Source organism: Littorina saxatilis, linkage group LG3, assembly GCF_037325665.1.
Source record: "Littorina saxatilis isolate snail1 linkage group LG3, US_GU_Lsax_2.0, whole genome shotgun sequence".
Classification (NCBI taxonomy): Eukaryota; Metazoa; Mollusca; class Gastropoda; order Littorinimorpha; family Littorinidae; genus Littorina; species Littorina saxatilis.
In genome coordinates, this window is record NC_090247.1 from 8,570,065 (window position 1) to 8,597,025 (window position 26,961).

Here is a 26,961-nt window from a genome sequence, read left to right on the forward strand (position 1 = left end):
CACACACACCAACACATACACACACACACATACGCAAACACACTCACAAAAACACCGCACGTTCTAATCCTAACTGGGTTAGAGAGTGGATGACATACAGTAATACCATTGTAGATTGAACAGAAATTCAGAGAGAGAGAGAGAGAGAGAGAGAGAAAGAGAGAGAAAGAGAGAGAGAGAGAGAGAGAGAGAGAGAGAGAGAGAGAGAGAGAGAGAGAGAGAGAGAGAGAGAGAGAGAACGTGTGTAAGCAAGTAACGTCCACGTGAACAAGATATATCCCCCTGATTATATCCAGCCGTACTCATCGTGTCTAGTATTGGTAACATTGGGCAAGGGTGTATAAGGCAGAGACCAGACACTTGTACTCAAAGTTGATTGATGACTACACGCTGTAAGAAACAAAGGGAATTGAGCGCTGACCGCTCTGAACAAAGACAACAACGGCCAGTGATAGAGTTACGTTATGCGGAACCTAACCCCAGGCACCTGAGAGAATAAAAACCATTGAAATCAACCATACAAGACAAAGAGAAGCTCCAACACATTATATCAATACAATGACAGTTTCAAACACAACTTGTGGACATCCAATTGCACGGCAGGTTTTGCTAAACTAAAGTTGGGCAAAAAATTATTGCAACAAATTTCAAACCCAAATTAAAGCATTAATTCCTGTGTCATTTAATTAATTGTATATGCCAGTTAAGACCGTTCACTTAACATTCAGGATCACCTTATGGATTAAATATTTCTTTTACAGGGATCACGTGACCGCCGCTCAAGTAAGGGTACCCTCAAAATCGACCAAACAAAAACGGAAGACCCGAATGAAAAATTGACAAGAAATCACAATAGGCAAATCTGTGCAACTTTGACATACGAGAAGAAAGTCAAACCAATTATCTACCCTGAACAGATTGCTTTGTTTTGCTACCTTGCGTATTTCGCGTGCTATGCTATTCCTACTGATGCAGGTGTCGATCGCAAGAGCGGTCAAAAACGGAACGTTTTACGTCAATTTTTATGGGTATCATGTCAAAAAGCGCTACATTTTAGCAATGACTTGGTGGATTTCTGTGAAACTTTCGGAATATTTTACCAATATACTAGAGATACTTCGTGCGAAAGTTTGGGCCGTTACGGTTGTTTATCCAGATGTGACGCAATGTTTCGGAAAATGTTGTTAAACTTGTCATAGGATTGTTCACTTGTCTTCAAAAAATTCATGACTTTGTATATCCACAGATAAATGATTGATACAGATTCTGTCAGTCTAAGTTTCATTTGCGTGTAGCCGCTGGCGTTAATTTGCTAGTCATGCAAACATATGAGAAAAAAATGGAACGTTCACGCTGTTTCGCGCTTTTGCTGTTATCGCTGGGTGCCTCTTAAAACATGCTACGGTCACGCTTGGCTGGGCATCGCTGTGGCACCAGAATCATCGCTTAAATATGTAGTGTGTTTACAGGCCCAGCAAATTTGCGTCAGTGCTTACACGCACATAAAACTTTAGCAGTGTGTGTATCAATCATTTTTCTAAAGACATGCAAAGTCATAAATTTTTTGGACCCAAGGGAACAATCCTATGACGAGATTAAAATCTTCCTTTGAAAAATTGCATAACATTTTAACAAACACCTGTAACAATCCATAATTTCGCTCGAAGTATCTCTAGTATGTTGGTAAAATATTCCGAAAGTTTCAAAGCAATCCACCAAATCATTGCTAAAGTGCAGACTTTTTTGTCATGATACCCCTAAAAAATGACGCAAAAAGTCCCGTTTTTGACCGCTCTTGCGATCGATACCTGCATCAATAGGAATAGCATAGCACGCGAAATACGCAAGGTAGCAAAACAAAACAATCTATTCAGGGTAGATAATTGGTTTGACTTTCTTCTCGTATGTCAAAGTTGCAAAGTTTTGCCTATTGTGATTTCTTGTAAATTTTTCATTCGGCTCTTCCGTTTTTGTCTTGTCGATTTTGAGGGTACCCTTACTTGAGCGGCGGTCACGTGATGTCTGTAAAAGAAATAAGGTGATCCTGGAGGTTAAGTGAACGGTCTTAACTGGCATATACAGTTTTAATGAAATGACACGGGGATTAATGCTTTAATTTGGGTTTGAAATTTGTTGCAATAATTTTTTGGCCAAGTTTAGAAAGAGGACGGATAAAATAAAAATGATTGGCATCATGTTTGTGACTTTGCAGACTACGTAGACATAGGCTACAATTTCCTAGTAGGAGGGGATGGCAAGATCTACGAGGGGCGTGGCTGGGACAGAGAGGGGGGACACACCGGCAAGCTATACAATAACAGGTAGGTGGGCACGGCCACACCTTGCACATACATCTCACTTAGGCCACAAAAAATAGGTCTGTTTACGGTAACATAGGCCCAAAAAATAGGGTCGGTAGGTCGGGATTTTTTTTTCTTCCAAAAAACCATATTTTTACGTTATTTTGCAAAAAAAAACAAAAGATTTTTTTTTTTTTTCCCAAATGCCAAAAAAAAGTCTAGGGTCGCGCGAAAAAAATAGGGTCGGTCGGGTTACCGTAAACAGACTTTTTTTTTTTGGGGGGGGGGGCCTTATATAAATATGCCTCCACTGATTTTTTTTTTTTTTTATAACCTTTTCCACCTTACTGTGATACACAAACACGGAGACCACCGTGAAAATGGACGAATTCCGAACATAACTCCGCAGGGTTTGCGGGAGAGTGATCTTTTCTTACAAAACCTCGTACACATTTTGGAGGGGTTAATCACCAGCGAGGGGTCTGTCGAAAGCACGCGGAAACACACACACCTCACCTCTCGCTAGTGATTGGCCCCTCCAGTATTTGTACGAAGCTTTGCAAGAAAATGTCACTCTTCCACAATCCATACAAACCCGACGGATTTATTTCCAAAAATCGTCAATTGAGAAACGACACAAAATTGAATCAGTCCCGAATAGCCAAATAAGAGAAGGGACATTAAAAAAAACGACAATCAACCAACATATCTCTACATGCTATTAGCCCCTTGGGGGCCGGAAGAATTTAGTTAAACAATTAATGAAAAATCATACCAAAATCGTTCCAAAATGGTCTCCATGGAAAGCAATCGCCTTGCTGCACTTCAAAGGCAATACACAGCGGTTGTTTCCCTTGTGAGAGTTGATTTTTTTTCATCATTCCAAACCTCATACGTTTTGTGGAAGCCAAGGAGTTAATGCCACAAAAACTGACGGTCAACTGAAAAGCTTGAGAAGACAGAATTGACAAGATGAACATGATACAACGATTCTATGATATCCAAAGTACCTCTAGATGATAAAACCATTTTTGAAACGATTAACTGAGGACCAGAATTTTGTTCTACCACTTCTGGCGCTTAAAACCCCCCAGTAATATTCATCACTACCATTTTTCAGGGCTGTTGCAATCTCGTTCCTGGGAAACTTCACGAACCAGTCACCAACCTCAAGCGCTCTGAGAGCAGCGCAGAATCTCATCGCTTGCGGCGTCCGACAGGGCAAGGTGTCCAGCAACTACAAGCTGTACGGACACCGACAGGCCAGAGCCGCCAGCACGACCTGTCCAGGAAACACGCTGTACTCGATCATACAAGGCTGGAATCGTTACACATCCGGCACTGCGCCTTAAGCGTCCGACAGGGCAAGGTGTCCGGCAACTTCAAGCTGTATGGACACCGACAGGCCAGAGGCGCCAGCACGACACATGCTGTACTCGATCATACAGGGTTGGACTGCTTGCACGCCTGGTACTGTTTCTTAAGCATCCGACACGGTACCTTGTCCGGCAGTCTTAATAATAAAAGCAGTAAATTTCATTAACCCAGCGACTACTGTCAGTTGAATGCGTGTGAATTTGTTACTTCTTGCTTTTTATGTTTGATTTTTGGCAAGGCAGTAGCAGACATGATTTTTTCCCCCTAAATTTCTTTAAATTTCAGTCAAGGCTAAAGTGTTTAGTGCTATTGTCAGTCAAAATCAGCATCAAAAAGTAGGTAAATAGACAACAGCCTCACTCACTATCAGTCATTTTAGTAATATCAGAGTCTGATGTTAGCTTTCAATATAGATTCCACACATTTAAAAGATTCGATCTCCAAGGCCATGAATAATTAGCTCAAGGGTTGCTATGGTTACGTTACAGGGGTAAAGTACATGGTAGTACATTTACTGCATAGGTGTAGTAGGGTCCAGTAAGTTGGTTTCGGGAACACATCTTTCATGACTGAGAGAAAAGAGATTTGCGTATATCCTGCCGACGCTCGTCTTTTATCAGTGTTTTCGTTCGTGTGTTCATGAAATAAAGCGACGATTGAAATCGAAACAACGTGAAATGTGTCAGGAAATGAGCACCACAAGTATCTAAAATGAAAGTGCGCTCTCTCTCTCTCTCTCTCTCTCTCTCTCTCTCTCTCTCTCTCTCTCTCTCTCTCTCTCTCTCTCTCTCTCTCTCTCTCTCTCATACACACACACACACACACACACACACACACACACACACACATATATATATATATATATATATAAAACATCAGAAATTGTGAAAGAAACAATTGAAAGTCAGCAGAGACTTTCTTCCGAGATTTGTTAAAATCTCTTAGCAGAGATAGAGAGAGAAATAAGTATCCCTTCACAGACAGCCTATTGGGAGCATCAAACCCTCCTCAAGGGGGACCGAGATTTACAGAGCAAAGTCCCTTTGTGGGGGACGTATCGCAAGGTAATCTAGTCCTGAGGAGGACCATTGTATTTGTACCTAGACCAGACACGTGTTTCGACACTATTGTGTCTCATCAGTGGTCAGGTGGTACTGATGGCACACATATATATATATACACACACTAAAATATCACTTTTGTAAACATGTTGTCTTCGACTTGTACATCTTTGTTAGGACCGACACGTTTCATTTTTTTCTGATGATTTACAGTTCTGATATGCACGGCCGCGCAGAGTAAATCTGAAGAGAAAAACTTTTCAACACTTGGACTAGCGTATAAAATTAGTATCGCCTTTATTTTGACAAAATAAACAGAATTGGTCACTGTTATATTTTTACACTCTGCTTCCTTTTTATGAGAACAAAGACTTCTGAAAAAACTTAGAAAATGAAACGTCTTTGTCACGGTCAAGACAAGACAACGACAAATTCTTTCTTAACGAGGGTAATGGCATAAGCAAACAGGTGCTTTTTTTACATCCAGCCCTAGCCCATGAGAGGGACTAATTTAATGATAATACGTCTCATAAATGTCAAAATAACAATCAAGTAAAACAAAACCACACAAACAAACACACAAACAAACAAACGCAAAAACTAACAAACAACTTACCAACCAACCAAACACAAATATTCGTACAAACAAACATGAAACATTATTATTACAGGGCCGGACTAGGCGAAGAGGGGGGGGGGGTTGCCAGTGGTGGCCCAGGGGGATGTTCCCCCTGGCGGCAGGGGCGGATCAGTTCATTTTATGACTGGTTTTTTTCAAAAGTATATTGTGAAGATATGGGTGTGAAGGCGCGAAGCGCCGAGCCGACGGCGCGAAGCGCCTAGCTTGCTAGGGGGGTCCGGGGGCATGCCCCCCCGGAAAATTTTGAAAAAAAGGATGCAAAATGGTGCAATCTGGTGCATTCTGAGGATGATCATTACCAGTTTCAGGCAGCAGATTTTGTCACTGATTAATACCCCAAAAATTGAAACTCAATGTAAAATAAAGAAATGCATACCTCATTCAATATTTTTATTTTTTGGCTGGGGGAGGGGGTTTGGAAACCCGAGAACCCACCCACCCCCCCTCGTTGTGGGGGTCAGGGGGCGAAGCCCCCTGAAGCTGACGGGTAGGTCATATTCTGAGATAGGAAAATGGTCGCTCCTTGCATGAAACGGCATAAAATAAGCAATAATAAAAAAAATTAAATAAGTAAGTAAGGTACATGTTTAGGCTAGGGGGGGGGGGGGGTTGCGCAACCCCCATAACCCCCCCGGTAGTCCGGCCCTGTATTAAGTGCATAGTGAAAACAGTTTCGAACAAGCAAAAACACGTAAAAGGGAAAGAAAGACGGAGAAAACAAATCATGACGTCACCAAGCAACCCATTACATAACCAACAAACCATAAGTAAAGACAAATTATCACACTTCATCAATCAATGAGGCTTATATCGCGCATATTCCGTGGGTACAGTTCTAGGCGCTCTGCAGTGATGCCGTGTGAGATGAAATTTTATACGGCCAGTAATTGCAGCCATTTCGGCGCATATTTACCTTTCACGGCCTATTATTCCAAGTCACACGGGTATAGGTAGACAATTATTAACTGTGCCTAAGCAATTTTGCCAGGAAAGACCCTTTTGTCAATCGTGGGATCTTTAACGTGCACACCCAATGTAGTGTACACGGGGGGGAGTTCGGACACCGAAGAGAGTCTGCACACAAAGTTGACTCTGAAATAAATTTCCGCCGAACCTGGGATCGAACTCACGCTGACAGCGGCTAACTGAATACAAATCCAGCGCGCTACCAACTGAGCTATATCCCCGCCAGTTCGAAGCCGCGTAAAGTGCGGACAACAAAGGGTCCATTTGCACACAGAGTTGATTATCGCGCCCCGCAAACAGAAACAACAATTTCGAGTACCCCACAAAAAGTGACTGTGTCATAATACAGTACACTCACACCAAAAAGGCTGTGTGTGACCAACCAAGCGAAGAAAAGATCCCTGACTGTGAAATAAGAAAGGAAAACAGTCCCGCAGCGAAGTTATAAATATTTGCAGGCAGGATTAAAGGTATGTTTCTTCCCGAGCTTAGGCGATCATATTCACCACAATAAATCTGTTTAAAAAGGTTGTTGAATGGATTAACAGCAACCCAGGGCCCGGGTAGCTCAGGTGGTTGAGCATTGGATTTGCGATCCTAATGTCGCGGGTTCGAATCCGGGCCGGGACGGACACGGGTCGACTTTATGTGCAGACCCAGAGACGGTATCCATGCCCCAACCCCGTGTCTCAAATATCTTTCAAGGGGAACAGCAAATGAAACTGTGTTTCGAGTATGAATGTAAGACAGAAAAAAAACTGTAAAACTGCTCAGAATTTGAATATAGTTTCAACATTATTTTGGAGCACCTTTATCATTGAGGGATTTGTACTCGTTCTTGTGTACTGATTGAGGAATCGGCGTTGTCGTCATCAAGCTGCCCAACTCATAAATATCGTTATTTACACCTGTCATACAGAGGTGAGAAACTTAGGTCTGGTTCAGTTCTTACAAGTAAACGAGATGTGTTTGTTTTACCTGAGTACAAGAAGTGCGTATAACAGGCAAGTTTCCTGTTGAAACGGGCAAAGAAACTAACTTTTTCACGCTCTCTCTCTCTCTAGAGCAGGTTGTTGCCATATCTTCGAGAAAAAAAAGGATAGAGAGGTAAGGATAGATATATATATGTTTTAATAGTGCCTGGACATTTGTCGTAATGGATTTTCCGCCATCAAAGCCGACTATTGCAACAGAACGGTCAGCGAAAAGAATACACGCCTATGTTCGAAAGCTCTCAAGATTTGTGTGCCCTGCCCTGTTTTGATGTTTGAACATGAACTGCAGGCTACGTCATATAAACTTTCCAGTAGTATGGCGACGAGATGGTTGGTTGATTGGTCATTATTTTTTTTATCGTCTCTTAGTCTGATATGGCGAAGAAAACGCAGAAGAATATGAAAAGAATGTTCGTCATGAACTTAAAAATATAGTGTTTCCTTATACAGTGTACTTTTAGTAGTGTCAATGAACCTGAAACTAAGACGTCGACACACCCTATTTGGAGAGAAAAAAATGCAGGAACATTATTGTGCAGCCTACGAAGTGCATTCTCTCGTCGGTCTAATGAAGATAAGGCACGAAAAATAATAACGAGGTAAAAAAAAAAAACACCGATGGAAACTTTATTTGCACTGACTTCACACCAGATTAAAATCAAACATGCAGGGATTATGTCAAGATAAATGAACCAGAATGTCATTTTCTTCATGAGAAAACACAAGGAAGTCTAATGTTTGCGTGTCTGCACAGATAACGTGGCATTATAATACCTTCAAAGAGCGTCGTACAGCAGTGGCTCTGCTGTGTGTCAGTGTAATTTCATATGCCTTCTTTCACATAGCGTAATTAAATCTGATTAAATAGTGAGATAGTATAAACGGACCAACGGGTTAACAAAAATATGAATAAAAGAACCAAATTTGTCCATAAAGAGGATAACATCCAGACTGCATTCGTTATTGAGGTTAAAAATTTAAAAGAAATTAAGTCCATTTTTTAGAAGTAAAGTGTTCGCTTGCTTGTTTGTGGTTACATTCAGAATTTTAAAAAGAATAGCACTTGGAAACAGATTTTCATAAAATGTCAAAAATAATTCAAAACAAATGCTTCATGATTTCCGTAATTTCCTGCAAGAAAAATACGTTAAAAAATAAAACAATAAAAACTGTCCACTTCACCAAAGTCTATGTGCTCCATACTAGTTTGTTTTATTATTGGGGAAGAATGTGTGTGTGTGTGTGTGTGTGTGTGTGTGTGTGTGTGTGTGGACAAAGAAGGGCGAGGAAGATGAATGAAAAAAGGCTCTTTTTTCATGATTGAACATATATATATATATATATGTAAGTTAGTGACATAAGAGGATGTAGTTTTATGAATAAACTTAAATCTGGTACAGCAAAAACTTTTTCAAGTTAGGAAAAGAGTTGTTCAGCAGGTAGTTGATCTCCGTCTGTCCGTCTGTTTGTCTACGTATGGGTGTTTGTGGGGAAGGCGTGGGGGGGGGGGGGGGGGGTAAGGACAAGAAACCCATTGTCCGTACGTTTTACGACATTTGACAATGACATCACAATCTTACACTTTCATGCCCCAAACACTTTGATCACGCACACTTCTCGGTTCTTCAGCGACGCGCAAACAAAACCTACGGCTGACAGGGAGGGCTCAAACTATCTATCACCTGTCCAGGCACTCTCCAATAAAAATGAGATCGATAATTCGATTGTGGCCTGGGACTCGGGGGGGACAAGGTGTTAGACAGATATGACAAGTTACGCGTCTAATCTGGGTTTGTTTCTGGCTCACCTCGAGTGCAGGGGACTTCGCTCCGCTGATCCGCACTTGATTTTCCGTGGGTTGTCGAAACAGCCTAGCCGTGTAGGGGTGAAAAGAGGCGGCAGTGGTTTGACTTGAGAATGGACGAATTCCGGCTTGTATCGCTTGTGACAGAGTGAGTACCCTTGCTTTTCCTCGGACAAATATTGACATGTGCCTTACAGGAAGGAAGCTCTATTAATATTTGTCCGAGCAAAAGCAAGGGTACTTACTCTTTCACAAAAAAAATCATCTATTAAGGGGGTTCAGATTTGTTCACATAGCACAGCCTGGCCACAAGTTCAGAGTGTGTGCGTTCTGTTTTGTAGGGGTTGTAATTGTTGCTTCAATTATTTTCACAGGCAAATTTGGGGAAATGTCCTCAAAGTGTTGGCAATTTTGTTAAGCGTAAGGAGCACAGCCTCTTGAAATATAAAGATGGGGGAAGGGTACGGTGTCGGAACCAGAGTGAAAAGAGAACTGCTAAAGTTTGCAGAACAAGGCTGGTCCTGGTGTGTGGCATTTGATTGCACACGTGAAACACTAAACTGATTGTTTCCCCACCTAAATAACTTTACTTATTCCGGCTGCAATGATTTTCCATGCATACACTGAACATAATATGAAATCGGAGGAACTACGAAACATCATTGGTCATTAGTTTGCAGTTTATGAAAGATTCGAGATATATGCAACATATTGTTAACGATTTTTAATGGAGTTCTAAACTAAGATCTAGATAAAATCAAACCCACACAAAAAGCCAGACAGGCAGACAGACGGGTAACACCGTGCTCAAGGCTCTTGGCACGTTATTTTCGTTAGACCCAAAACTGTCACACTTACATTTGGCCCAGCTCGCGCAAATTTATGCTCATCAGAGCTTCGCTGTAATTCAAACAGATAACGCCCCAGAAATTCATTATCGTCTAATACGTCATCCACAGCAATATCCCTGACCACCCTTCACTACTTGAGGTAGAAAATCTCACAGGTCTCCGAGGTATCGTCATGCACCCCGAAGAAAATCTGACACCACAAGAATAAACAACCAGTAAACAAAGCAGATAACTTTTCCGAAATTCAAAATGTTCGCATAACTCATGAACAGTTAATCTCTTTGAAATCCTTTACCTCTAGAAGAAGTACATGTCACATGACATGGGGCAATGACTTCTTGGCAAAAATTGATAATCATCTCATACACTGAGCACAAAAAGTTAAGGATATTTTTTCAGTGGTATAGCTCAGATGTTAAACAGCAGTTTCTTGGTCAGAAATATACGTGTATTTGAAGATCAGTCTTTCTTCTGCTCAAAAATGTGTTTCTGGAATCTGAGCAATATTTGGGTATGACGTCACAGGTCCGTGACCACGCCTACCCTCAAAAATGGCGTTTTTTGACGGCATGATTCACTTTCAGCCGTCGAAACGGTGACTTAAACTGAATGATATTTCTCATATAATGTAACTCATATAACATGGAAACCCCCACCCCCCTCCCCTTTGGTGACAGAAAATGTTACCGTGACGGGGCTATGTCACTAACTCCTTGTAGGTACAATATGTCGCCACGGAATAAGGAACAGCAGAAGTAAACATAACTAGACATCTTCAAAATTAATAACCGTCCCATAGCTCCTCAACAGTAAAGCTTCCCAAAACACCTTCACCTCTGGTGCCAGAGAATCTCACCGGCCTACGGGGCTAGGTCAGACCACTCTGTGGGGACAATCTGGCAGCACAAGAACGGAACAGTAGCACTGGTACTCATACGGCACAGCGCACAAAACCCAAGGCAGCGGTATGGCCCACCGGCCAAGGCACGCGCAGGGGGGATTTAAGGACGGGGGTGGGGGGGAGGGGGAGGATATTTGCGTTGTCCGGTCCCCTGACTTGGTGACAGTCCCTCCCAGCTTTGTGTTTCCATTGTGTTGTGATTCTTGGAGGCTAACGTGCAGCGGTCGTTCTCTCTGTGCTTTCTTTCTTTGGGGGATAATCTTTATGGAGTCCAGCTCATTCTTCCAGTCTTGTAGGTGTGCGGATAATCTGTGAAGTTTTTCTATCGTTCCCCTGGGAACTAATTCTCCGAGGGAAGTCTATTTCGCGCGGCTGGTACAGCTTACCGAATACAAGGACAATTTACTTAGTCAAAGAACGGCCAATAAAGTTCGTTCTATCTCTGATTCGTTCTTCGATGCTAAATCCTTAGGAATTTTGGTCATTCGTCGTGATTCTCTATTCGTGACAGTTTGAATTTCCTGGCACTGTGCTGGCGATAAGTCGATGAATAAAGCTCGTCAGAGAAAGTTAAAAGTAATGTCGTCTAACAGGAGGAGTTCATCTGGGGTCGGCCCGCTATTGCGCGGGGCCGCTATTGCGCGAATCTTTAGGGTTAGGGTTAGGGTTAGGGTTAGATTCGCGCAATAGCGGCCCCGCGCAATAGCGGACCCGCGCAATAGCGGCTCAGCCCCGTTCATCTTTACCTTATTACTCCAGAACTTGGCCAAAGGAGGAACAGTGGTGTAGCTGCTATTCATGAACATCTGCAAACATGTGAAAGTGAAAATCTACAAGTTTGGACTGTTTCTGATAACTAACAGGTAAGTTAGAAATGCATATGCATTTACATGTGTGCGATTTGATTTCACGCTGTTAAGCATATATATATATGTCAATAATTGAGCTTGAAGTTGACTTCGCGAACTTTTTTTTACAAATAATTCACTGGCGAAGCTTAGTGTAGCGAGCTTCGTAAAGTCGACTTTGCGATATCGGCTTCGCCCAATCAATACAGGCTTCAGACTTTGTTGTTGAGAAGAAGAGTCAAGGCAACTAAAACTCGTAACGAATCAACCTAACAAAACAAAAATATCGCGCTCTTGGATTTTCTGTGTGTGTGTGTGAGAGGGGGGGGGGGGGTGTGGGCGTGGGGGGGGGGGGTGTTTTTGTGTGTGTGTGTTTTGTGAAAATGCGGGAGTTTGATACAAAGTTACACAAACACCAGTTTTGCAGCTCCAGCTGACAGGCGTTAAAATTCTTCTAACTGTTTAAAGGTCCTTGTCTACATTTTTATACCGAAATCGCCATTTGACCATTAAAATGCAGAGTCTATTATCTACAAATATCAACAATGCACCCCCTTTCGATCAGGAAAGACGAAGCCAGTGTAGCCGTTTGAAAATTCATTGTAGTATTCCAGCGTAGTACTCATAGTAGGATATCCTTATTTGGAAAATGCCAAGCGCAAAACTCCTCTCAAATCCCGTTCATTTCGTGCGTTTAAAAAAAAGCGTGGACAGCGCTCCAGTGTCAAACTGTTGCTGCACTTGTTTGGACGTGGCTATAAGCATAGTGACATGAATTTGATTGGTCAGTATTTTTAGGCAAAGCACATGTTCTCAGCAAACATAAAACAAAATATTGGAAGCGTGAGTCACGCTACCCCAAAATAAATTTTTTTTACATATATTATTTTTTCTATAACTTTTTTCCCCATGGTTCATTCATCATCTGACATAACTTTTTAGCGAAATCTAACCATAAGATTATTGAAAAAAAGCAATAATATAGACGACTACCTTTAACAAAAATAAACGATTAGTTCGTGACAGCTAACTAGGCATTTAAAAACATAAACCTGCCGATTCGTGACAGGCGTTTAAATGTTTGTAACTTTCTAGCAATAAAACACCACACACACACAAACAAACACACACACACACACACACACACACACACACACACACACACACACACACACACACACATTTGACAAATGAAAGTCTATCAGCGAACGGAATCGCACTTGTGTGAGCGGTGTCACACAGACGACTTATCAGCTAAACGTCGCTCAGATTTTTGCGAGGGAAAATCGGAGAAAAGTCGGCAACATTTTGCACTGACAAAAAATAGTTCAGACGTCTGCTGTAAAACGGTTAAAAACCGGCCAAATGAAGACCGCTTTACGCAGTCTAGCACCTGCTTTAACTAATGTCCGCTTCATTCAGACCGAAGTGTTGGTCAGTTAAGTCAACTCTGTGCCACACAAAGTTAACAGTGAAATTGGTAAGCTGCGACTGACCACACAGCCTGAGTAAGAAGCATAACAACCCATTGTTAACCCCAAACTACAAGCTTCCCTGTTCCTTTGGCACTTGACCTTAGTTCATTTGGCCTCCCAACACTTTATACTTACAGATGACCCTTTTCAGTTCAACGGGGAGTAAGGAAGCCACGTGTGTGTGGTATAAAGCGGCGTCTGTGTTGTAGGTGATTTCGATGCAATTACCCCAGTTCAGATACCTTTTGAAGGCCAACTTCGGCGCGCGGCAGATGTAACTCTAGTTTCTCGTGCTGGCAACGCTAAATTTAGCTCTGTGGCCTTCTACAACAACAAGTCTTGGTATCCTGGAGACGGATGTTCGGTTTTAAGTGTGATATTTATCGACTTGACGAAGCTCGCTCGACACAAAGCTTTGGCCCTGAATTTTTGGTAAGAAGACTTGACGAAGCTCGCTCGACACAAAGCTTTGGCCCTGAATTTTTGGTAAGAAGACTTGACGAAGCTCGCTCGACACAAAGCTTTGGCCCTGAATTTTTGGTAAGAAGACTTGACGAAGCTCGCTCGACACAAAGCTTTGGCCCTGAATTTTTGGTAAGAAGACTTGACGAAGCTCGCTCGACACAAAGCTTTGGCCCTGAATTTTCGGTAAGAAGACTTCAGGAAGTTTTAGCGAACTCAACTTCAGGCTCAATGAAGGAAATCCTATACGGCAAATCAGTAACCATAGCGTGTCTCGTATGAGAAGATTTGACCTGAGAAAGACGGGCGCAATGGCAAAGTGGTTAAGACTTCGGCCTTTCGTGTGGAAGGTTCGGGGTTCGAATCCCCGCGGCGCCTAGTGGGTTAAGGGTGGATTGTATTCTTATCTTCCAGTTCAACTTATGTGCAGACCTGTTAGTGCCTTATACAGGGTGACCCAAAAAAAAGAGTACCCAAACAAAACGTCTTAAATTGAACAAAAATAAAGCAATCTTCATAAAATTTATTTACACACACAAGTAGCCTCTGCATGATTTGCACAGACAATTTTAGCGTTCTAGCTTGTCTTTCAGGAAAGTTATGCTCATTCTACAGAACATGCTCCAAATGGCCTTCTCCGGATTTAAATCCCCCAGATTTCTATCTTTGGGGGTTCCTGAAAGACAACGTCTACAGGAACAACCCACAGACAATCCCAGAACTCAAGAGAGCCATCACAACAACCATTCGCGGAATCTCGCAACGGGAGTGTGTGCGGGTGATTGATAACTTTGCGCGGCGAGTTCAAGTTTGCCTGCAGCGGCGCGGAGGCCATTTGGAGCATGTTCTGTAGAATGAGCATAACTTTCCTGAAAGACAAGCTAGAACGCTAAAATTTTCTGTGCAAATCATGCAGAGGCTACTTGTGTGTGTAAATAAATTTTATGAAGATTGTTTTATTTTTGGTCAATTTATGACGTTTTGTTTGGGTACTCTTTTTTTTGGGTCACCCTGTATTATGTGTGACCTTGCAGCTACAAGACAAGGCACGCACACTAAAAATCATGTAATTCATGTCAGAGTTCTGTGGCTTATAGAAACAGGAAAACGCACAGAAACGGTCATACAGGGAAAAACCCGCTCGCGCAAAACACGAGTGTACGTGGGAATTGGAACCCATTAACTGACGCGGATCCAAAAACAAAGAGACTGCCAACGTTGCAAACTTCAGAATCAAAAAACAAGAAAGGTAAGTTGTTGGAACGTTTGTTACTGACAAAACAATACGTTATAAACACATATAAATTAAACAAAAAAGGTCTTAGCTCGCAAGAGGTGCTGGGTCGAAATATCTGTGACTGTAACGTATTGTTTTGTCAATAACAAACGTTCCAACTACTTACCTTTCTTGTTTTTTGATTCCATTCACGCAGAAGAAGAAGAAGAAGAAGAAGAAGAAGCTCGGTGCGTACCTTAGTTACAACTACCTTTCTCTCTGTACACGCGATCGTGTCAACCACCACATATCTGCCCATATGTTGTTGTTGTTTTTTTGTGTGTTTTTTTGGCCAAGCACATCATTGTGGGGCTTTTAATCAATAGCATGCATCCGTCTACAATGTATCATCATTCATCCATCAACATTTATAATAAATGTGTAAATGGCAAGTATACAAGACATATATATATATATATATATATATATAGATACAACATTAGGACATAACAGACAGACGGACATATAACATGTTTTATCTGGTTAAAGCATACGTCTACTTGGACACAGACCAAAAACAACAGCGTTCCTGTGCCGAGTCCGAAAGTTTGGCTCAATTAATTTCACTTGTGTCAGGTACAGTAGGCCCTATTAAGTTAATAACTCATACAACAATTCATACGCTGCGCAGGGAGGAGGTAGGATGTTGATTTGAAGTATGTGTCCAATTGGAGGTGTGGTCTAATGGCAAGCAAAGTACTCTGGAAGGATCTGTGGTGGTTGACTTGAAATGATGGTTAAGGCGGTAAGAAATGGAGTTTTAAGGGGTCGACAGATGCTGGACATACAAGGTTAAGTAGTCACGTGGATCTTAGTTCCGCAAGCGTATCTTCGAAACCTATACAGCTAGCACGGCTGTTCCTAGCTTGTGTTTTAGTGTGAGTTAAACATTGCCCAGCAGAGGGAATAGCTTGGCTACCGGCAGCTGCAGCCAGCACACTGTTAAGCTCGCTTGCCTCTTATACCCAAGTGCTTCCGCGCTATACTGGGAGATTGCCCTGCTCAGTGCACAGCACACAGAGAGCTTCTAGCTGCTGTGTAATCTCTGCTGTGGGGAAAGGGTGTGTGCTAAAAATAGCCTGCAGCTAAACTAGCAGTAATGAAGCCCTGTGGACAGCTGTGCTAGCTGCATAATTATTCAAAGTGACAGTCCTTGCCGTGGAAACAGTTTTGCTCACTAACTCACATCGGCCCAGACTTTAAGCATGGGACGAAGCTATCTCTCCCCTTGGACACATACCAACAATTAAACATCTCGACTGCTTCCTGTGCAGTTAGAATTGTTTGATGAATTACTTTCTTAAAAGCCTGGCCAGAGACTGTAGAGTACAGCTGCAGCTTATGGCCTGGCCAAACACACGCACACACACACACACACACACACACACACACACACACACACATACACACACACACACACACACACACACACACACACACACACACACACACACCTACACACGCACACCCATAAGGTCTCCCTCAATGATTTTTTCGTTCGAGAACTTATCTCTACACTGACGAAACAAGCTAAATACATATAGAACCACTATTTAATACACCTGACCTCAAGCCAAAAAATAAAATAAAAATCTTCACATGACTTTGAGCCATTAAATTCACACTATCCATGCACAATGCCAATTCAAAAGGAGCAAGACTTTGAGCATTCAACCTACAAAATGCATGCTCAATGCACATTCAAACGGAACAAATCCGATTGAGCGAAGGGCGTGGGGAAAGGGCAGTAACTCAATAAGACACGCTTGTCAAGACATGGCTCAGTGAGTACTTCTTTGTCTACTTTTTGCAGCAGAAAATGCAAGTCCAAACTCACACACACCCCACCCCCACCCCCACCCACTCTTGCAGAGATCATCAATACAAAGCCTAAATAAAAGAATCGTGGTTCGCAGAAGTTTCTTTTGTGCTCTGTGTTGTAAGTCAGTTTGTCTTCTTTTTATTGTGGCTGTTTGTGCTCAGCCGAGAGGTAAACCGCGGGGGGTTGTTGTTTGAACACAAGCGGTAACACGTGCTAATATGTTCGTTTGAATCGGATTTGCAATTGTAAAACTGCGTTCGTGGAGAAAGTTACAAGACTATAAACGTGTGTGAGTGCATGTTTATAGGTAAGCTTTAAGACGTTGTCAAACAAGCAGAGAACTGGATGTTTGTTCGTGCAACGTCTGTCTTTGGAGACGAACGAAACTGCTGATGGTTACAGAGTTGAACTTATCCTGGCAAAATTTGCGAACTGAATTTATATCTGGGTTATTTGGCTCCGTACTCTCTCTCTCTCTCTCTCTCTCTCTCTCTCTCTCTCTCTCTCTCTCTCTCTCTCTCTCTCTCTCTCTCTCTCTCTCTCTCTCTCTCTCTCTCTCTCTCTCTCTCTCTCTCTCTCTCTCTCTCTCACTTGGGCAGTTTACATAGACGTGCTGTTAGATTAATTATTTTAAAAAATACATCTCTTTCCGTGACTGATTATAAACGATTGCAAATTCTTCCTATCAAAGATAGATTTGCATATAACAAAGGTGTGATGATGTATAGAATTATGCCAGGGAATGCACCTACACTCATTGCCTCTAATTTCATAATAAATCATTATAGAAAATGTAACAAATTAATTACCCCAACTCCAAGAATTGACCTTTACAAGTCGAGTTTATCATATTCTGGAGCAATTATGTGGAACGCCATTCCAAATATAATTAAATTACGAATTCATGAAACATCATTCAAGGAATATTACATGCTGTTTCTTTCACAAAACTTATAAGAAATATTATCAAGCAGCTGGCAAAATATAACTGTACTCTCTGATTATATTGAAAAAACATGATTATATATAATTCATGAAGGATTTTTCACAAACACATATTTCTCTGTTATATATAATTTTCAAGCATTGCTAAAGAATCCTAATGCATCTTAAAATGTCTTATTGGTTGCTTGACATGTTAATTATGGTAAATACTGTATGTCATTTGTACTATAGTTAAACTTATCTTTTATTTCTTTTTGTTTGTTACCCCTCAATGGGCGAGGGCCGGATGAAAACAAGCATGTATAGGCTACATTGCTTATTCTGTCACCCTCGTAAAATAAATTTCAATTCAATTCAATTCAACTCTCTCTCTGTCTCTGTCTCTGTCTCTGTCTCTGTCTCTCTCTCTCTCTCTCTCTCTCTCTCTCTCTCTCTCTCTCTCTCTCTCTCTCTCTCTCTCGCTCCTTCACAAAATCCTTTCCGGCCATGCACCACGTGCTTTCATTACAAAATTTAAAACCAAACCAAGCCAAAAATTCAACGTCCCCATTCCGCGGATAGATCTCTTTAAATCAAGTTTAGCTTATTCTGGCAGTGTTTTGTGAAATTCTCTCCCGGAATCAGTTCGAGTCCCAATCTGTCCATAAATCATCAGTGTTTCATAACGCATGAATGTATGTATAGCCTACAACGTGTATATAGTCCTGTGAATAGTTTTTCTGCCTTTTTATTTCTTTATTTTTTACTGTCATACTTATCTTTTGTAATTGTTTTACGTTTGTATATAATGTATTTAAGATTAGAATAGTCCCTCTCTGGGCGAGGGCTGGTTGAAAAGAAGCTCGTTTATATTGCTTATGTCACAACCCTCGTAAAATTTGATTTGATTTGATTTGATCTCTCATAAGAAAAGTACTCCAAGAAAGTATAGCAAATATCAATGATTGGTGTAATTGTAACAGAATGGCACTGCATCCTAAGAAAACAAAAAGCATGTTAATAACCACAAGACAAAAACACCAGCGACAGCCTCTGAGCCTTGATCTTATGCATGGTACAGTTAGCATTGCTCAAGTCCATCAACACCTTGTGCATGCTTGGAGTTGTAATTGATGATGAACTTAACTTTATTTAAACGAGTTTCTAGGAACCTTTTCTCACTTAACAAGCTCTGGTGCGTTGTTTCTGTGGATGCCCTCAAAATGTTTTTCCACGCACACTGTCTCTCTCACATTTGCTATGCATCTACTGTCTGGTGCAATGCCAGTGATGTTCATATATAGAAAACTAGATGAATACCCGCTTCGCCGGGTAGCCGGCTTCGCCGGGAAGAAGTATAGCCGAATATCCGGCTTCGCCGGGTGAGTGGCGCACCGTACGCCGACTTCGCCGGGTGAGTGGCGCACCGTACGCGATTGACGCCACACGTAGGAAAACTTCTAAAAATAGTAACGGGAATATGGATTGAGCGTTGTGGACAGTGACCTTCTAAAAATAGTAACGGGAATATGGATTGACGCCACGCGAAGGAAGGGAGATAAACGCAAAACACTGGAGAAGATAAGGAAGAGTTACTGGGAATGGATCTGGGAAGATGAACAGAAAAACCAAAATCGGTTCAGCGCTGCGTGCTGAGAGCACGTGTTGAAAATTCTCATCGACCAGGTGCGCCACTCACCCGTCTACCTGAATATGCCCACCAAATTTGAAGCAGATCCATCGAGAACTTTGCCCGTGCATCGCGAACACACACACACACACACACACACACACACACACACACACACACACACACACACACACACACACACACACACACACACACACAAGTCGTATATATATATAGATAAACACACTTCACAAGAGAGGTGTAAAGTTATTAAACCGAGATCCCAATATGACTACTCAAGAAAAATACACTCAACTGAACATTCTTCCGCTACAACTGCAGTTCTTTTTAAATGCTAGTGTTTTCATGTTCAAAATGTACAACCATGAAACACCTTCTACATCCAAGACCTGTTTGAGCGTCCTCCTGGTAGAGCGAGGCTTTTGAGTTATACGCTACCGCTCCCACGCATTGATTTGTATGAATCTAGTTTATCCTACTGGGGATCGCTTGTGTGGAATTTACTTCCAATGTACTGTAAAACATGTCAAACCCTTTTGTCTTTTAAAAAAAATGTTCGAAAATATCTTTGTCAAAAATAATTCTCTCCCTACACTTTAAAATCATAACTGTTACCGCATCACATCTTAATCATCATTTTATTAATCCATGAACCACGTTATTATAGCTAGTGTTTTTGTTAGTTTTAACCTGATTACAAATTCTTAGTTAATTAGTTATTCGTTTGGCTGTTTAAAACATGTTATATAAATATATAATTGTAATGTATAATGTCATGTAAGTCTAAAAGGGACAGGTTGGAAGATTAAGCATCGCCTAAAACCTTTATCCCTTTCAGTTTGTATTAAAGTTTTGAATCTGAATCTCTCTCTCTCTCTCTCTTAGATTCAGCTCTTTCTCGGTCCTGTTTATGTAAGTAGTTGGGAATGGGTTTTTTAATGTTTTGTCGAATTTCTTTCAGTTCTTCAGTAATGAATCGTTTAATATACACGTACGCACGATTTCTTCATTTTTGTTGGATCACAAAAGGTTCCGTTTAGGTTCTCTGGTTTTACTTGTCATTTTCTTCAGAACTTATGGTCTCTCGTAAATGATTGTTTCATTAATAGATTGATAAATTAGTTCCATAGAATTGCAGTGGCCCGAAAATCTAAATGGGAAAATAAACATGGTACTGCAGTCGTATTCTAATGTATTCCCCCCTCTGCTTACATACATGTTTTAATTTTGTATTTCGTTGCAGACAACATATGTGGGACCTTGCTTGAGGTGTTGTATAGGCGCCAAACTACAACAGCATGGTATTTGGAATTCAGAAACTTTGACTGTGGCCGGCAAGAGTGTTCAACTTCAGTAGCTGTTTTTGAAGTGATGCTGGACACAAAAACAGTTCAAGGACACAAAAACAACCAAACACTGTATTCGTATATTTAGCTGTTGACAGAACTGCCCAGTGAACAGCAAAACGTCTTGGACACACCACGATGACTTCCCGCGGGACAGTGGCCGCGATGAATGGCAACAATACGCAGAACAACAAAACCTACCCCTAGACACGACCACAATCAAAACATTTCTGGTTGACACAGACATTGCCCGCAGTGTCACCTGTCCAATCAAAACATTTCTGGTTGACACAGACATTGCCCGCAGTGTCACCTGTCCAATCAAAACATTTCTGGTTGACACAGACATTACCCGCAGTGTCACCTGTCCAATCAAAACATTTCTGGTTGACACAGACATTGCCCGCAGTGTCACCTGTCCAATCAAAACATTTCTGGTTGACACAGACATTGCCCGCAGTGTCACCCGTCCAATCAAAACATTTCTGGTTGACACAGACATTGCCCGCAGTGTCACCTGTCCAATCAAAACATTTCTGGTTGACACAGACATTGCCCGCAGTGTCACCTGTCCAATCAAAACATTTCTGGTTGACACAGACATTGCCCGCAGTGTCACCTGTCCAATCAAAACATTTCTGGTTGACACAGACATTGCCCGCAGTGTCACCTGTCCAATCAAAACATTTCTGGTTGACACAGACATTGCCCGCAGTGTCACCTGTCCAACAAAACGCCTTTGAGGCCACACCAAGATGGCTTCCCGTGGTACAGCCGCCGTTGTGAACAGCAAGAATACGTTTGACAACAAAACCAATCCCTAGACACGACTACAATCAAAGTTGTTCTGTTTTACACAGACATTTGCAGCAGTGTCACCCGTCTTTGGGGTCACACCACGATGCCTTCCCGCGGGCCAACGGCCGTTGTGAACAGGAAGAAAACGCTGAGCGACAGTGAGGTACTGGCCTACTCCAAGAACCGCTTCGCTGACCACAGTCTACGTTATAAGGTCCGGCAGCTGAGGGATCAGGAGCAGGTCTGTCATGACCACCACCAGCGTGAGATCTTCAGGTGAAAAATCTTGTCCTCTCTCTCTCTCTCTCTCTCTCTCTCTCTCTCTCTCTCTCTCTCTCTCTCTCTCTCTCTCTCTCTCTCTCTCTCTCTCTCTCACTCAGTCTGTGCATGTTTTGCAAAAAAGACAAAACAGAAGCAAAGGAAAAACAAAGCCATAAAACCAAGACACACATGAGGCAAGAACTGGCCATAAGGCGAAAGGGGGGAGAGGGGGGGGGGGGGAGGGTGATGTAGGAAAAAATGTGGCTTGGTGGTCTTGCAGGCATTAACAAAAACAAGACAAATGACTATGAGCTGTCCTGCTTCCCGCAAAAAAAAGTAACACTAGTTACAACATCCTACAGGTATGTACATGTACCCTTAATTTTTCCAGGTGGAAGAAGTTCATGAGGAAAAGCAGCAGGACCTCAGGGGTCTGGTCGTCCTCCTTCGACAGCTGTGAGTCTGAAGACTGGGGCTTGTCTGAGGACAGCGCCGACTCTTCTGCAGTTGATGACCAGAAGCAGCAGAACGGAGGAGGAGGTGGAGGAGCTGGTGGAGGTTCTCCGCAGCCAACTCCGCGTCGTAACAACAACGCCTCGCTGGAGCTGGCCCGCTCCTTGACCTTCCAGAACGAAGCGCTGAGCAGGCTGCAGAAGCCATGGGCCTACACCTTCTCCGCCGCCTCCCACAACTTTGTCTACAACGAGGCCGAGCAGCTGGGGCGAGGCCAAGAAAAGCGACTCTTCCTTCGGAGCGTGTCATCCAACTCCACAGCCAACTCCTCCTGCTTCTTCTCGTCTTCCAGCGACAGGGACGGCTCCAAGAGTCGGTTTTCTGTGGGTGACATGAGACAACGGTCCAGTTCTGGTCCCAGACGGCCGCTGACCGGTCGAAGCACACCCGGAGTGAGACTGCGGTCCCAGTCCCGTGAGAAATTGTCCGTGTCCGCTTCTGTCAACAAAGACAGGCCCAAAACTTCTGTAGGTTTCGTTCGTGCCAGACCCAAATTGAAGAAATCGGCTTGTGTTGATGGAGACGGTGACGTTTTCAGCGATGACGCCAGAGTTGTCAAAAACAATGTGAGCAGTGTAAATGCTGAGCAAGGCACTGCGGCAAGTCGAATGCGCGATACTGATGGAAAAGATTTGTTAGAAAAGAGTAAAGGCAGCGTTTTCTTTGACTATTCACAAAGTAGCGATGAGTTAAGTGGGTTATCAAACAAGGTTCTCCAGACAAACAATGACACACTCCCTGTCAAAGAGAAGAAATACAATGCGCATCGTTCCAATAGTACAGATGCAGCTGAAAGTTCGAAACAATTAGAGACGGACTCAAAACCTGGGGAAAAAACATTCACACCAACAGAAAACACAGACACGCATGTTTCGATTGTAAGTTTGGACAATGATAAACATAAAATCAGTCCACCAGGTCACTCAGGTGCGCTGCTGCATACACCTCGTGAAAAACATACCAAATCTGCCACAGGAAAACGAGTTAAAATCAAACTTGCGACTGACAAACAAAGTGACCGCAAAACACTTTCGGCACACATAAGCGGGAACTCGGAAGTAGCTGAATCGCAGGCACACAACAAAATCAAAACAGCAACAGAAGAACAGCAACGATTGAGCAAGACTTTATCGGAAATCGATAGCAAATCAGCAACGATGACAGAAGTGAACCACACACTACAACCGGTTGAGGAGAGAAAAGTATCAGGCTCAAGTGCCATCCTCAGGGAGGATCAAAGCACAACGCCGCTGTCAGCAACGACCACGACAGCAGCAGCAATTTCACCACCATCGCAAGCCCCCACTCCAAGAACACACCAAGAGAGTCAGAACGAGAACAGCGCGCGTCCTGAGTCGTACAGGTATGCAGACAAATGGCGAAGAGGGGCAGAGGCCGCCAAAAAGACTCTGGGTTTGACAACGGAAACCGTTTTTCTGTCACGGCGCTTTTCAGCAATCGATGACCGCAGGCGCGGCTCTTTCATGAAAATTGTGGATCAGCTGGAAGCTTTGCGCCAGCATCAGAACAGCCGCCGAATGAATCGGATTGACGATGACGAAGACGTAGAATTCTCTGGCCAGAACGAGGTTTCTGGGACTCCACTTATTGAGGCGGAGGCTACTGGAATGGAAAACAGAAAAGAGGCCGGTGTGATTGACATTAAGGACGCCCAGTCACAGGGGGCAAGAAACGGGACTCTGACAAGTGCCAGAGGCTTTCGCAAATCATCAAAGGTCTTGTCCTCTGAAGGCCAGCAGTCTCAGCGCAAGGTATCGATCCCAAAACCGAACAAAGCGGATGGGGATTCAACCGCCACGAAAACCTTGCAGTTGATCAAAGAACAACAACCCAAAGAGAAAACGACCTCAATTCCATCTAAAACCGTAGACGCGCAGGTGGCACCAAAAACACTCCAAGAACCTCCACAAGAACACACGATGCTCACAGACCGAGACGGCGAAGACGTCTGCCCATCAGACGGCAGTTCTTCTGGAGACTCGGACTACACCGTCTTCAAGGGGTTCAAAATCCACAACTACATCCGGCCGCAAACACGATACCGCGCAGACCCTTTCCTCCTCGGTCGACGCGAGAGGTCCCTGTTGCGAATCTCTATCGAAAATCCCGTCTGTCTGGACGGGAATCGGGGAAACATTCCGAGATCCGAGATGATCTTCCCGAGGACGTGTCGGAAGAAAGTTCTGGAGGAGCTCGTGCAGAGGAACAACCAGCCCGTGAAGGCGCAAGACAGTGGAGTTGTTCCCCTTGAGCTGAGAGCCAAGATTGACGATTTTTACAAAACGATTGAGCCCTACTGTCCCAAACCCGACTTGGTTCTTGATTGAATGCTTTGGTGTTTTATGCCCCTCCCCACTACCCCTGCCCTTCCCCTATCCCCCCCCCCTCCAACCCCGGCCAAACAGAGATGCATATGTGACCCTCCACCACGGAATGAGTCGCATGTCACCTTTTCATGATTTTCATATTTTTACATTTTCTTAGAGGTTTTTTTTATTCTCTATCCAGTGGTGAAAACCGTTTTAGAAAAGAGCAAAACCTTTTCGAGTTATAAGCCTGTGACTATGGTGACCCTCACACTGTTACTAGACACCCCCCGGACTTATATTATGCCTAGCGCAGAACCGCGTGAGGTGACATGCGACTCATTTCGTGGTGGAGTTGCTTGTTTTTGCCTGTTTTGATGTTTTATGGCCCCATCCCGTGCGTTTGTTTGTTTATGTGTGTGTTTGTTTGTTTATGTGTGTGTTTGTTTGTTTATGTGTGTGTTTGTTTGTTTATGTGTGTGTTTGTTTGCCACAAAATCTATCCTTCTTTTGAAACTGACGATGATTGTTTGTCGCTTCTATTGGTGAGGGGGGAAATGAAATCATGTTTTGAAAAGTGTGTTTAAAGTACGTAGCTGCAGTGTTTTTATTCAAGGAAAGATTACCGCCGACTGAAACGCGTGTTAGTAGTTCCTGCAAGAGCGCAAAGAAGAAAGAGTAAGAGAAAAATAAAAGTTATTATTGTTGTAAGGCATGATACATAGTATCTGTTGGGCGTGTAAACAGGCATTGTTTAGGCTTATGTTTGTACGTTCCAAAAGTGTGTTCGTTACTCAGAGTTCACAGCCCTTTTCCTTTGTTCGCTTTAGTTACGCATTCAAGCTGCACTTGTTTAAAATATGTGCGTGTGTCTGTCTGTCTGTCTGTCTGTCTGTGTGTGTGTGTAGAGCGATTCAGACTAAACTACTGGACCGATCTTTATGAAATTTGACATGAGAGTTCCTGGGTATGAAATCCCCGAACATTTTTTTCATTTTTTTGATAAATGTCTTTGATGACGTCATATCCGGCTTTTCGTGAAAGTTGAGGTGGCACTGTCACGCCCTCATTTTTCAACCAAATTGGTTGAAATTTTGGTCAAGTAATCTTCGACGAAGCCCGGACTTCGGTATTGCATTTCAGTGTGGTGGCTTAAAAATTAATTAATGTCTTTGGTCATTAAAAATCTGAAAATTGTAAAAAAAAAAAAAAAATTTATAAAACGATCCAAATTTACGTTTATCTTATTCTCCATCATTTGCTGATTCCAAAAACATATAAATATGTTATATTTGGATTAAAAGCAAGCTCTGAAAATTAAATATATAAAAATTATTATGAAATTTTTTTTTCGAAATCAATTTAAAAACACTTTCATCTTATTCCTTGTCGGTTCCTGATTCCAAAAACATATAGATATGATATGTTTGGATTAAAAACACGCTCAGAAAGTTAAAACGAAGAGAGGTACAGAAAAGCGTGCTATCCTTCTCAGCGCAACGAATACCCCGCTCTTCTTGTCAATTCCACGGGCACTGCCTTTGCCACGGGCGGTGGAGTGACGATGCTACGAGTATACGGTCTTGCTGCGTTGCGTTGCGTTCAGTTTCATTCTGTGAGTTCGACAGCTACTTGACTAAATATTGTATTTTCGCCTTACGCGCCTTGTTTTTTCTGTCTCCTTTACTTTTGGCCTTTCTTTGCACTTTCTGCCTTTCTTTGTTGCAATGCTATGCTATGCTAACTTGGTTTTTCTGTCCCCAAAACTAGTGTCTATTTGGGACATGACGTGGTTATATGCTAGGCTTTCTTTGTTGTTGTCGTCACGGTACATGCTTATTGACAGTCAATTCTACCTACTATTCATAAGAAGCATTCTAATCACAGTTTTTGCACACAACTGTCTCTTTCGCCTGTGATCATAAATACTTTTGTTTGAGTTTTTGGGTCTGTTTTCATGTACATTGTCGTAACGTTTATTTATTTTACTTGGTTTTATCGAAACCAGAAATTGACAAAACTGTGATGTGAATTGTTCCTGTTGCCAAAGATTTGTACATCATGTTATAGACTGGTATTGCAAATGACTTTGCGCGTTCAGGAGTGAATGTGTATGTGCGTGTACATGCGTCCGTTCAATCATGCGTACGTGTGTGTGTTTGTGTGTGTGTCTGTGTGGGTGTTGGAGAGAAAGAGAGAGAGGATTTTATTTGTTGGGTTGTTTGTATTTCTGTCTTCACTCTTTTTGTCCGTTTCATTTCCTTACGTGTATGTTTTCTTACACATTTATGTGTAAGTCTATTCAGCACACTAGGCATATTCGCGTTTTTTGGACGCACGTGGAGTGTGTATGTATAGGTGTG

At 42.5% G+C, this 26,961-nt stretch overlaps 2 protein-coding genes across 3 annotated transcripts in view; both read left to right on the forward strand.

Moving 5' to 3' along the window:
• The window catches only part of LOC138961531 (peptidoglycan recognition protein 1-like), a 10,239-nt gene extending 6,400 nt beyond the window's left edge, over positions 1-3,839 (forward strand). The window contains exons 6-7 of the mRNA XM_070333185.1: positions 2,213-2,321; positions 3,421-3,839. Of these exons, the coding sequence (XP_070189286.1) occupies positions 2,213-2,321; positions 3,421-3,652 (341 nt within the window). The 3' untranslated portion in view covers positions 3,653-3,839. The remainder of the gene's footprint in view (positions 1-2,212; positions 2,322-3,420) is intronic.
• Positions 3,840-11,595: 7,756 nt separating this feature from the next.
• On the forward strand, positions 11,596-26,685 carry LOC138961533 (uncharacterized). Of its 2 annotated transcripts, XM_070333188.1 has the most exons (3): positions 11,596-11,758; positions 20,597-21,773; positions 22,150-26,685. In XM_070333188.1, exons 2-3 carry the CDS (start codon positions 21,601-21,603, stop codon positions 24,617-24,619), a joined length of 2,643 nt encoding a protein of 880 aa, XP_070189289.1. In that variant the 5' UTR covers positions 11,596-11,758; positions 20,597-21,600; the 3' UTR covers positions 24,620-26,685. The 2 variants fall into 2 exon arrangements, with proteins under 2 accessions (XP_070189289.1, XP_070189290.1); XM_070333189.1 differs by lacking the exon at positions 11,596-11,758 and having other exon boundaries at positions 20,510-21,773.
• Positions 26,686-26,961: the final 276 nt, after the last annotated feature.

Bases quoted from the DNA above. Each gene is read 5' to 3' on its own strand.
- LOC138961533 (XM_070333188.1), top strand. From the start codon at position 21,601: ATGCCTTCCCGCGGGCCAACGGCCGTTGTGAACAGGAAGAAAACGCTG. The intron at 21,774-22,149 runs GTGAAAAATCTT...TAATTTTTCCAG, and splicing joins CACCAGCGTGAGATCTTCAG to GTGGAAGAAGTTCATGAGGA.